Genomic DNA, 13,227 nt, shown 5'->3' with positions numbered 1-13,227 from the left:
GCGATTAAAGCGAAGAGATAATTATAGATTATGTGAAAATGGGTCCCTTGGGACGAGCAGGTCTTGACATAAACAGTAACTGTTGTAAGAGTCTCCTGGCTCTCATATTCACCCTTTTCTTAGTGCTTTATTTAGCTCCTGTGTGCTCAGTGTCATGATGCCAACCAAGCATATAGGCAAGTCCACCTGTTTGCAGATCAACAGCCCTTTCTGAACAAGAGGTCATTCATCAGTAAAACCATCATCTTCTCTTCCTCTCCACCTCTTTTCTTTCTTTTTCCTTCCCCCTCATCCTTTCCCCCACTTTGTTCTTTTTCTGTCTCTTCCTTCTTCTAATCTTTTCCTCCTCTCTTTCTTATATCCTTATCCATATGTAGTACCTTTGAAATGCTAGGCACTTAGTCTTAAGTCTTACAAAGTTTAGTGTGTGTATGTGTGTGTGTGTGTGTGCGCGCGCGCACGCGCGCACACTCACAAGTATAAAGACACATTAGTTATGGATGTACTATGTCTATTATAATAAAAGTCATATGTATTATAGATAATATAAATAAATGTTTTCTTCTGTTAAATGCTTTACAGATATATTAAAGAAAGATATCTTAAAAGTGTTAGCAAAGATGTCAGTTTTGTGTGATAGACAGTCATCTTCTCATTGAATTGTTATCAGCTGTTCTCTCAATGCTGAAAGCAAGCAATTTTGGTTCATTTCATTGCTTTGCAATTTATGAAGACTTTGCTAATTGCATTGTATATATTAATAAATGCTGGTGTTTATTGAAGTTTGAATTCTGTATAAAAAAGACATTATTACATGATTTACACGGTTCTACTTTTTAATTTTTATCTAATACAAAATTTTATATATTCATTAGATAAATATTTTTAACAGTGTATCATGTAAAGTATGCCATTCCTAGGCCTAGACATTGGTGTACCCTCTTTCTCATCTTCTAACACATCAGAAATTCTGTTTCTTCATATTCAAAATAATTCAAATTCATCTGCCTCTCGTTATCGCCACTATCACACCTTTTGCATTAACATCACTATTCTACATCTCTTGGCCAGGACACTACAGAATGATTTGCAAACTGGATTCCTCGCTTCCCTTGCTGTCTCCTCCAAATTTATAAATCAAGTCTCCAATCCCTTTCCTGCATAAAACCCTTTAATGATTTCCCATAACACTTAGGATAGAATTTTAAAATCCTTAACCTATCTTGCAGGGCCCCTCACCATCTCATCTAATGCCAATTTTCCCCTTCCCAGTTGTTCACTTTGCTCCAACCAATTGGCCTATTTTATTTCCTTGAAGCTTCAATTAATATTTGTTGGGTGAATTGATTGAGAGTATTATATAAAAGTATGAAAAATGATTCCACTTTACAACATATGCTAAAATCTTAAGCTAGTATTAATGTCAGCTAACATATATTGATCACTTATTATATGTTAGTAACCATACTGCATGTGTTATATATATATATTATTCCACTTAATCTTCAGAATGATCCTATGAGACGTAGGTATTGTAAATATCCCTGTTTTACAGATGAGGAAACTGAGGCTCAAAGAGGTTAGGTTACTTGCCCAAGGTCACAGGGTTAGTAATTCTGCTCTTAAGTGCTACACTGTATAGCTTCTGAGATGTTTGAAGAATCATTGTAATCTCCAATTACTGAAATTGAATTTGATAGTTGTTATTATATTAATATAGTGAGTATCTTCAGTTTACATTTTTTAATTAAATTTCTTTTCCATTTAGTGTTTTTAAAAATGTGCTTCACTGGTATAATTAGAGACTGTAGTCTTTCATTTATCAATATACTGATGATGATGTTTCCCTTAGATTAATTGTTTTTATTGATTTTAGACTTACCTTAATGGTTGAGAATGTAACTCATCTCTATAGCCAAGAGATTCTATAGATTTTTCTGATGTGGGCACTGGTTTTAGAGGAATTGATCAGAACTGAACTACATTTTTCTTATGGACACTTAAAGTATCAGAAATTTTCAATCAACTTTTTAGAGTTAAGCAGGTTTTAACAGGTGAAAATGCATTTTTAGTAACTAGTTGTTTTTTTTTTTTAAATATAATTTATGCCTAAATAACCTTTCCAGTATAACAAGTTATCTATAAGAAGTACCTGGGACATTGATCTCTTCTTTGTTATTGTTTGCTTGAAAAAAATATGAGAAAAATATGTTAAAAATGTAAGTGGTTTCATTTGAAGGGACTCTTATCGAAATATGTAAGATAGTAAATAGAACTTTTTATTTGAGGCTTTTAACAATTTTCTGGTCCTAGAACTAAATGCACTGCGTATGTAACCCAGTCAGAAAATAGTTGTTACCTGGTGAAAGTTCTTACTTGGTGCAATGCAGGAGACCCAGGTTTGATCCCTGTATCGGGAAGATTCCCTGGAGAAGGAAATGGCAACCCACTCCAGTATTCTTGCCTGGAAAACCCCATGGGCAGAGGAGCCTGACAGGTACAGTCCATGGGGTCACAAAGAGTCGGACATGACTGAGCGACTTCGCTTTCTTTCTTTTCCTTTTATTCTGGTCTTCAAGATCCTTTAGTCACTTAGCTGGTTTGTCAGTATACTCTTCAAGCCCAGGTTGTAATGTCAGCTCTTCTGTGATGCCTTCTTTGCTCATCTTCAGTTGAGTGGCCCATTCCTTGCTTTGGGCCTCTACTTTATAGAATATTGGGTTGGAGCAATGATATTTGAAAAACCTCTGCTGACACAGTTCCTACAAGAATTTTGGAAGACTGTTCCCTTTTATATTTTTATGATACCTCCTAAAATGTTTTTAATAATTTTTTTTAGCTGTGCTAGGTCTTCATTGCTGCATGTGGGCTTTCTCTAGTTGCAGCGAGTGGGTCTGCTGCCTGTTTGCGGCGTGCAGGCTTATCTCATGGTGGTAGCTTCTCTTGTTGAGGAGCCTGGGCTCTAGGGTGTGTGGGCTTCAGCGATTGTGGCTTGAGGGTTCAGTAGTTGTGGCACACAAACGTATTGCCCTGTGGCATGTGGGATCTTAGTTCCCAGACCAAGGATTGAACCCGTGTCCCCCACATTGGCTGGCAGATTCTTCACCGCTATACCACCAGGCAAGTCCCAAAATCTAAAATTTTTATTTAAAAGTTTAAATAATTGCAAAGGGCATAATTTCTGACATTTTGTAAAATAAATATTCATTTACATGTATCCAACAGAATCTAAATACTATAACAACAATCCATTTTTTAAATGTATTTTAATTGGAATATAATTGCTTTACAATGTTGTGTTGGTTTCTGCTGTACAGCAGCGTGAATCAACTATAAGTATACATACATCCCTCTCTCTTGAGCCTCCTTCCCGCCTGCCTTCCCCTCAGGTCATCACAGAGCACCAGGCTGAGCTCCCTGTGCCACACAGCAGCTTCCCACTGCTGTTTTATACCTGACCGTGTGTATGTGTCAGTGCTGACGCTCTCCTTGCCTCCGTTTCCACATGTCCATTCTCTAAGTCTGCATCTCTATTCCTGCACTGCGAATAGGTTTGTCAGCACCATCCTTATGCTACCGTTGAGGAAAATTGGGAAAACAGTACCAGCTCTCTGTTTTATTTCTTACAGCTACATGTGAATCTTCAGTTGTCTTAAAATAGAAAGTTTACTTAAAAATAAAATTCTTATCTTGATTTTAAAGTATATGTGTAAGGTCCTCTTTGTGTTTTCATTCATTCAATAAATTTTAATTATCATTGGAATACTGTTTTAACGTCTGATTGCCAGTTGCTTGATAAATACAATAAGTTGAAATATTTACTGAATGTGTCTATTAAATAGTTAGATATCTGAGTTTATCCCATAAGTGTGTTTTTTAATTCTATAAGGTCAGTGAAAAGTAAATAGACTTTAGATGGCTGGCCATGAAACCTAACTATCTAAAATAGTCTTTTGATAGGAAAATGCAGTCTTTGTAGAAAGACTGTGGTGGAGATAGCATTTTTAGGTGTGAGCAAGAATCGCATCTTCCTGTGACTGATGAAGGACAACCGTACTTAAACATCATCCCTCTCATCCATGAGTATGTGCCCTTACATTTCAAAAGAATGTCAAAGAAAGCATGTGTGTATGTGTTTTCATTCAGATAAATGTATTTCCTGTCAATTTTAGGAAATTTGGAGTAATCTCAAGAGAGTCTTGCTGTCTTGTGCTATGGATAATGTGGGACATTCTTGGGGTTATTCATGAAATAACTCATACTCATCTGTAGAGGATGGATATGATAATTTTATCACATTCAGCAGAGAAAAGGAGAAAGATAACTGGTAAGCATCAAAAGAGAAGATAAAGTGAGAAGATGTAGAAGGGCACTAACATTTTTTAAGGCTCCGCTATATTTGGAAAAGGCGATGGCACCCCACTCCTGTACTCTTGCCTGGAAAATCCCATGGACGGAGGAGCCTGGTAGGCTGCAGTCCGTGGGGTCGCTAAGAGTCAGACGTGACTAAGCGACTTCACTTTCACTTTTCACTTTCATGCATTGGAAAAGGAAATGGCAACCCACTCCAGTGCTCTTGCCTGGAGAATCCCAGGGACAGGGGAGCCTGGTAGGCTGCCATCTATGGGGTCACACAGAGTCAGACACGACTGAAGCGACTTAGCAGCATATTTGGTTTGCACATGTCATTTAATGTAAGTACAGAGAAAAATTTCCTGTGGAAGACTGCATTAACTGGGAAATACAGAGGGAAAAAAAATTAGATTTGTATACTGTACATAATCTTGTTGGGGGCAAGATACAGATACACAAAGATGTTGCTTCTAATGTTTCTCCGTTTTGACCGCTAGGTGGTGACATTGTATAAAGACAGCTTGGTTGCTGGCAGGCTAGTCAAAACATGCATGACTTGGTGTTAGATAACTCTATTTAAAAACTAAGCCCAAGAGTATCACTTAATTTTTTAAATTATTAGTCACTCAGCTTTGTAACACATTCATGGTGATTTTATTGACATTCCCATTTTATATTTAATTTACATTGTGTACTCTACCCTGAAGTATTTTATAAATACTTCTATGTACCTAACATACTTAGTAATGATAAACTACAGTTGATAAGCAGGTATACAGATGAAAAAAATGCCCTGACCTCCAAAGAATTCACATGTCAAAACAAAATAATTGATATAAAGGATACATATTAAGAAACACTGAGAATATATTAAGCAATAGAAACATGTTAAATAAGTTGGTATTTTATTTACTTTCTTACTGCTTATGGCATAGGTGTACATGCCTATTTAGGATTAAGGAAGAAGGGCCACCCAGAAGGTCCTCCCATTTCTGAATAACCCTCCAGTATTATTGGGTAAGGGTAACCTATATCCCAAGGATCCTCCATACTTTCCTTCCTGTGCCCCACCACCAACTCCTCATTATTTTCTATTCAAAACAGTTGGTGAGAAGTGTATTTTTTATTATGACTTAAAATAGCACAGTACTTTATCTCACAGTTGAAGTTGCTGCCTATTGAATTAGAGGGGTCTCTGTTACTGTACCAAAGGAAACTAGGCCCCTCGTATCCCCAGGTCAGAATGCTGAATGCACTTTTTTCATAGAAAGTATTTTTTGTGATAGTAAAATATAGCTAAAATAGTATTATATGAAGCCTTAATTTTAAAAAATCAGACTTACCCTTTTAGGGGTTTTGGTCTCAGACTTCTCTATCCCCCGCCACCCCGCCCAGAGTAAATGATCTGGAAAAGCATTTTCTCTTCTGCAAATGAACATTTTCCAGAGATGATACTTTTTTTTTTTTAAAGCATGATTTTTTTCTTTTAGCTCATTTTCTCTAGCTTGAGGTGGACTGTTTCTCCACTGTATTCTGATCTGCCTTTTCAAAGATCCAGCTTCACATTATGTTAATAGTGTATAGATTTGGGGAGCTTCTCTGGTGGTCCAGCAGCCAAGACTCCGTACTCCCAATGCAGGGGGCGCAGGTTCCGTCCCTGGTGGGGAAACTAGATCCCACATGCTGCAGCGAAGAGTTCGCTTTCTGCAACCAGAAGATCCTGCATGCCACAGCTAAAGATCAGAGATCACATGTACTGCAACCAAGACCCAGCGCAGCCGGATAAATAAATGAAAACAAATACAGTTTTAAACTGTATAGATTTTAATCATTTCAGCTATACTGCACATGTACTGAGCACAGAGTTCCTTGCTTACCCTTGTTATCTGTTATAAACAGAATCTTGCCCAGTGCCTTGCATGTAGTAGGTTCTCAACTAAATACATCAACTGCATAAGGAAACCTTAGATGGTAAATGCCACAGGACTGTGGTATGAGTTCATTACCACTGACTGGGAAGTAACTTTTTATATGGTCAGATGCTTTAATTTCTGATAAATGGAAGCTATGGCCTTACATTTATCAAAAATACTAGTTATAATTTTGGGAACTCAAATTGCATTCTTTTATGCCTGTTTGGAAAATTAAGCCCACATGTCGGACAGTTTCATTATTAATATTCCAAATTACCGATCCTTTGAGGACCTCATTGAAACTACCCATCCGCCTGTTCCCCCTGCTCCCTGCCAACACATTCATTAAAATGTATTATGCATTTGCACACATAATTCTGTATACTGTTTTAGAGGACTCATAGACCTTACGTCAGAACTTCTGCTTTAGGTTCTGCAATAGATTACAGCTTACTGGTTCAAGATGTGGCTTGATATAATAGAAAAGTAGAAAAATGGACTGTCTACAAAATCAGTTGATCTGAGTGAGTTCTAGCTCTTATTCTACCTTTGATAAATGTGATGCTATTTGACAGATCATATAATGTCTCCATACCTCTGTCTTTATCTGTGAAGTGAAGCTGTCGGATAAGAGTAAGTGAATTAGTACACTGACATACTTAGAGTAGCACTGGGTGTATAGTATGCTTCCCAGTCTTTATTTGTATTATCTCATGAGGGATTTCTGAATTTTATGATGCTGTAATTATCTTTCCCTTAAGAAAACTACTTTGGTGTGCATGTATGTGTGTGTGTTGTGTGTGTATTTGTGTATAATTTTTAGAAACTTGGATAGCAACCAACTTATTCTGTTTTTCTCTAATAGAAGTAGTAAGTTTGTTCCGATCCTTTGCTGCCTCTATGCTGGCAATGGAAAATGACCTTCTCACTGCAGTGCTACAATTGAACATTCTGAGTCAGAGGATGTATGTTCCTGTCAGTGTGTAAAAGCAACTGGGGAGAAAAAGAGCATTGAGAAAATCTACTCAAGATGTTTTATTAGTGTACTAGTGTAACTTGTTAAAGCAGATGAAGCTTTTCTCTATAATTATAGTTGCTAAGAACCTTAGTCTTTTCAGAGATTGGATGTATTGTATTACTGAAAATCCACTATTGTTCATGGAAAATTCTTTATAAAAACAGATTCCATTAATGTTTACAGCAAACAGATTGTATTAAAAATATGTAACTTTTCTGTGTTACCTATTAAGACAAAAACTTTTTTTTTAACTCCAATTAGGGAAGAAGACAAAGACATATTTGATTACTGCAGGGAAAACAACATTGACCATATAACCAAAGTCATCAAAACAAAAAACATGGATGTGAATATGAAAGATGAAGAGGTAGGAAACAAGTATATTGTCCTTTGCCCAGTAACTATATTTCTAGAAAACTGTCAAAATCTTGGTCAATCCAGTTATATCAATGCAGGTCCACTATTTAAAGGGGTCCTATACTATTTTGTAAAATATATTACTTATTGATTTGTTTTGTGAATAAAACTGTTCACATATTGAGCTTAAACTGTCCCTGAATTATAGTTGTTAAAAAAAAAGGAGCAAAACTTGGTAATCACTTTGAATCATTTTTCTTTTTTTGAATCATTTTTCTCATTCTGTGATAATGCAGTAAAGATGATTTCAATGACCATCTTCAATCAAAGGTGGCAAGTGTTAGGAAGAAGACATGCAGTGATCATAGATAATGGGTAGAGTAGATAATTGACTTCTGTATTAAATGAGAGCTCTCTGTACAGGTTAGCCTTTAATATTATCTCACTTTTAGGCAACATCTTTCCTGTAATATGTTTTAAAAGACATCTGGAACTGAAAATGTAAGACTGTAACTCTACAGTAAAGGAGGACCAGCGATACTGGTCCCATCTCTCTCTCCCCACTCTCTTAACAAGTTATTATCACAGCTATTAGTTTCAGTTTTCTTCTTGAATCGCTATTGTATCAATGTTTTTATTATTGTTACAAATTATGTATAATTATGTAATATAGTCAATTATAATACGGTTATAATGTAACTATGTTATTATGACTATGTAAATATTGTTTGCTGAGCTTTGGGCTGTACTATATGTATTAGTCAACTTTTGCTATAGCAAAAAAAAGAAAAATTTCAGTAGCTAACAACATTTAGTTATTGTTCATGTTTCAAAAGGCTTGGAACCAGTTGAGACTCTGCTGGGTTCTACTAGCCCGGTTTGTGCTCAGTTCATCTTGATTTCACCTGTTCTCATTTGAGATCTCATCCCAGCGGATAGACCCTGGGTGGGGCAGACAGAACCAGATCCCACAAACACATTTAAAGCTTTCCTTGACTAGTGTGCATCACATTTCCCTGTTTTCCTTTGTCTAAAACAAGTCACAAGGCCAAGACCCAGGTCAGTACAATAGGAAGTCTGCTCTGATTACAGGGAAGCAAGGCAAAGGTAAAAAGTGAAAGAGTAAATTATGTAATCATGAATAATGCAATCTACATTCCATGGTACAGCATTTTGTTTTTCTTAAAGTTAATAGTGGCCTCTTTATTTGCTTTTATACTTTTCTTGGTCTTCTATGTTCCTATTAACTCTTCCCTCAATTTGCCCAATAGAGGTCTTCTCATGCAGTCAATCCCGTGTTTTTCCTTTTTTTTCCCTTTAGGAATATCCCTCCGGAACCTTCCTTCCTCCTTTTTCATCTCTAGTCTGGACTGGTTGCTCGCTTAGCCTCTCGCACAGATGTCATTCTAGCATTACATTTTACCACTGTCCTTGGAATTCTCTTCCCCTTTCTTCTGGATTTTTCTGTTTTCTGGATCGTAGGTCTTCACCTTTTATTGTTTTGTTGGAGTGTCTCCTCCTGTAGCTTCCTCCTTTATTCATTTCCTGGTTTTGAAGGAGCATTTCCTTAGGTAGTTTCCTGGGAAAGGTAAATGTTTTCAGAACTTCCTTGTTGAAAATGTTTCTGTCAGAGCTCTTGACATATCCCACATGCTCAATAAAGATTTGATGAACTGTGAATTAATGAATGATAGAATGAATGAATAAGCAGAAGCAGTATAGTGTAACGGTGACAAGCTGGACTACCTGGGTTCAAGGGCTAGTACTGTCACTTCCTAGGTAGATGACCTTTGTCAAGTTTATTCTGTCTCAGTTTCCTAATGTGTAAACTGAGAATAGTACCTGTGTCAGAAATGTCGTATTAAAGGAGTTAATGTACATAAAGGACTTAAACAGTACCTGAAACACATACACCAAGACATCAATAAATGTCTTAATTGTCCTCAGTGAATAATATGAATGAAGGATGATGATATAATGAAGAAATCACTTAATTCTTTTTTCTAAGACTTAATTTTTTTTTTTTTTAAGAGCAGAGCAGTTTTAAGTTTTATAATAAACTTGAGAGGAAGGTATATATGGTACATTTTTTTTAAACCTAGGATGAACATTAATATATCGTAATCACCCAAAGTCCATAATTCACTTTAGGGCTCACTCCTGGTGCTTTACATCCTGTGTATCTGGACAGATGTATAATGACATATTCATCATTACAGTATATAAGAGTACTTTCATGACCCTAGAAATACTCCGTCTTGCCTATTTGTACCTCCTGCTCCCCTGGCAACCACTGATCTTTTTCTTGTCTCCATAGTTTTGCCTTTTCCAAAATGCCATATAGTTGGAATCATACGATATATAGTCTTTTCAGATTGGGTTCTTTCACTTAGTAATAATTTGAGTTTCCTACATATCTTTTGATGGTTTGATAGCTCATTTTCTTTTTTGTTGTTGTTCAGTCACTCAGTTGTGTCCAACTCTTTGTGGCTCCATGGACTGCAGCACTCCAGGCTCCCCTGTCTTTCACTATCCCATGAGTTTCCTCAAACTCATGTCCATCGAGTCAATGATGCCATTCAACCATCTCATCCTCTCTTGCCCCCTTCTCCTGCCTTCAATCTTTCCCAGCATCAGGGTCTTTTCTAATGAGTTGACTCTTAGCATCAGGTAGCCAGAGTATTGGGGCTTCAGCTTCAGCATCAGTCCTTCCAATAACTACTCAGGGTTGATTTCCTTTAGGATTGACTGGTTTGATCTTGCAGTCCAAGGGACTTTCAAGAATCTTCTCCAGCACCACAGTTTGACAGCATCAGTTCTTCGGTGCTCAGCCTTCTCTGTGGTCCAACTCTCACATCTGTACATGACTACTGCAGAAACCATAGCTTTGACTATATGGACCTTTGTCAGCAAAGTGAGGCCTGTGCTTTTTAATACACTGTCTAGGTTTGCCATGGCTTTTCTTCCAAGAAGCAGGCATCCTTTAATATCATGGTTGAAGTCACTGTCTGCAGAGATTTTGGAACCCAAGAAAATAACGTCTGTCACTGTTTCCATTTTTCCCCGTCTGTTTGCCATGAGGTGATGGGACTGGATGCCCTGATCTTCGTTTTTTGAATGTTGTGTTTTAAACCAGTTTTTTCACTCTCCCCTTCCACCTTCATTAAGAGGCTCTTTAGTTCTTCTTCACTTTCTGCCATTAGAGTGGTGTCATCTGCATATCCGAGGTTATTGGTATGTCTCCTGGCAGTCTTGATTCCAGCTTGAGCTTCTTCCAGCCTAGCATTTCACATGATATACTCTGCATATAAGTTAAATAAACAGCATGACAATATATAATTTTGATATACTCCTTTCTCAATTTTGAAGCTGTTCGTTGTTCCATCTCCAGTTCTAACTGTTGCTTCTTGAGCAGCATACAGGTTTCTCATGAGGGAGATAGGTAAGTTAAGGTAGGTAATTCTCTTTAAGAATTTTCCACAGTGTGTTGTGATCCACACAGTCAAAGGCTTTAGTGTAGTCAATGAAGCAGAAGGAGACGTTTTCTGGAGTTCCCTTGCTTTTTCTATGATCCAGTGGTTGTTGACAATTTGACCTCTGGTTACTCTGCCTTTTCTACATCCAGCTTGTTTATCTGGAACTTTTTAGTTCATCTACTGTTGAAGCCTAGCTTGAAGGATTTTGAGCAAGACCTTGCTAGCAGTGAAATAAGTGCAGTCGTGCAGTAGTCTCAACATTCTTTGGCATTGCCTTTCTTTGGGATTGGAGTGAAAACTGACCTTTTCCAGTCCTGTGGCCACTGCTGAGTTTTCCAAATTTTCTGACATATTGAGTGCAGCACTTTCACAGCATCGTCTTTTAGGATTTGAAATAGCTGGGCTGGAATTCCATCACCTCCACTAACTTTGTCTGTAGTAATGCTTCTTAAGGCCCACTTGACTTCACACTCCACTGGCTCTAGGTGAGTGATCACGCCATCGTGATTATCTGGGTCATTAAGACCTTCTTTGTATAGTTCTTCTGTGTATTCTTGCCACCTCTTCTTAATATCTTCTGCCTCTGTTAGGTCCATAGCATTTCTGTCCTTTATTGTGACCATCTTTGCATGAAATGTTCCCTTGGTATCTCTAATTTTCTTGAAGGGGTCTCTAGTCTTTCCCATTCTATTATTTTCCTCTATGTCCGTACATTGTTCACTTAAGAAGGCTTTCTTATCTCTCCTTGCTGTTCTTTGGAACTCTGCATTCAGATGGGCATATCTTTCCTTTTCTCCTTTGCCTTCAGCTTCTCTTCTTTTCTCAGCTATTTGTATGGCCTCCTCAGACAACCATTTTGCCTTTTTGCATTTCTTTTTCTTGGGGATGGTCTTGATCACCGCCTCCTATAAAATGTTACTAACCTCTGTCCATAGTTCTTCAGGCACTCTATCAGGTCTAATCCCTTGAATCTACTTGTCACTTCCACCATATAATCCTAAGGGATTTGATTTAGGTCATATCTGAATTGTGTAGTGGTTTTCCCTACTTTCTTCAATTTAAGTCTGAATTTTGCAATAAAGAGTTATGATCTAAGCCACAGTCAGCTTCCAGACTTGTTTTTGGTGACTGTATAGAGCTTCTCCATCTTCAGTTCCAAACAATATAATCAATTTGATTTCTGTATTGACATTTCCTTTTAGCATCCAAGAATATTCCATTGTCTAGATGTTCCACAATTTACTTATCTGTTCACTTCCTGAAGGACTGTCCTGGGCTGCCTCTGAGTTCTGGTAGTTATGAATAAAGCTGCTATAAACATCCATGTGCGGATTTTGTGTGGACGTAAGTTTTTAGTACCTTTGGGTAAATAAGGAGAAGTATGAATTCTAAATCATATTGTAAGAGTGTAGTTTTATAAGAAACCCATCAAATTTTCTTCCAAAATGTCTGTACCATCTTGTATTCCTACCATCCATGAATGAGGCTCTTTTGTTAGGTACATAGAGTTAAAAATTTTTACGTCTTGGAGAACTGACCTCTTTATCATTATCTAATGCCGTTCTTTATCGCATATAACTTTCTTTACTTTGAAGTTTGCTCTGACTAAAATTAATATAGCTTTCTTGTGTGTTAGTGTGGTAATGAACATTTACATTTGTTTGCATATTTAAAGTAGGTTTTTTTTCTTAATAGCATATTGTTGGGTTGGGTTTTTGATCCATTCTGACAATCTGTCTTTTAATTGATACATGTAGGCCACTGACATTCAAAGTGATTACTGATATAGTTGGATTAATATTTACCACATTGGTTACTGTTTTCGGTATTTGCCTTTTTCTTTGTTCCTGTTTTTGTCTTCCTCTCTTTTCTTGCTATTTGTGAGTGAGCATTTAATATGATTCCATTTTCTTTCCCCTCTTAGCATATCAGTTATACTTTTTCTAACCTTTTATAGTGGTTGCCCTAGAGTTTGCAATATACATTTATAACTAACCCAAGTCCACTTTGAAATAACATACCATTTCCTGGGTAATGTGACTGCCTTATAAAAACAAAATATTCCTAATTCCTCCCTCCTGTCTCCTGTATGACTGTTGTCACTCATTTC

At 37.0% G+C, this 13,227-nt stretch overlaps 1 protein-coding gene across 3 annotated transcripts in view; it reads left to right on the top strand.

The window, feature by feature from the left end:
* Positions 1-13,227, top strand: part of ACBD6 (acyl-CoA binding domain containing 6) — a 194,458-nt gene that overhangs the window by 74,180 nt on the left and 107,051 nt on the right. For all 3 annotated transcript variants that reach the window (NM_001083783.1, XM_024976524.2, XM_024976523.2), the window contains 1 exon segment: positions 7,546-7,651. In NM_001083783.1, coding sequence (NP_001077252.1) covers positions 7,546-7,651 — 106 coding nt within the window.

This window comes from Bos taurus, chromosome 16, assembly GCF_002263795.3.
Source record: "Bos taurus isolate L1 Dominette 01449 registration number 42190680 breed Hereford chromosome 16, ARS-UCD2.0, whole genome shotgun sequence".
Classification (NCBI taxonomy): Eukaryota; Metazoa; Chordata; class Mammalia; order Artiodactyla; family Bovidae; genus Bos; species Bos taurus.
This window is presented reverse-complemented; position numbering and strand designations above follow the sequence as displayed.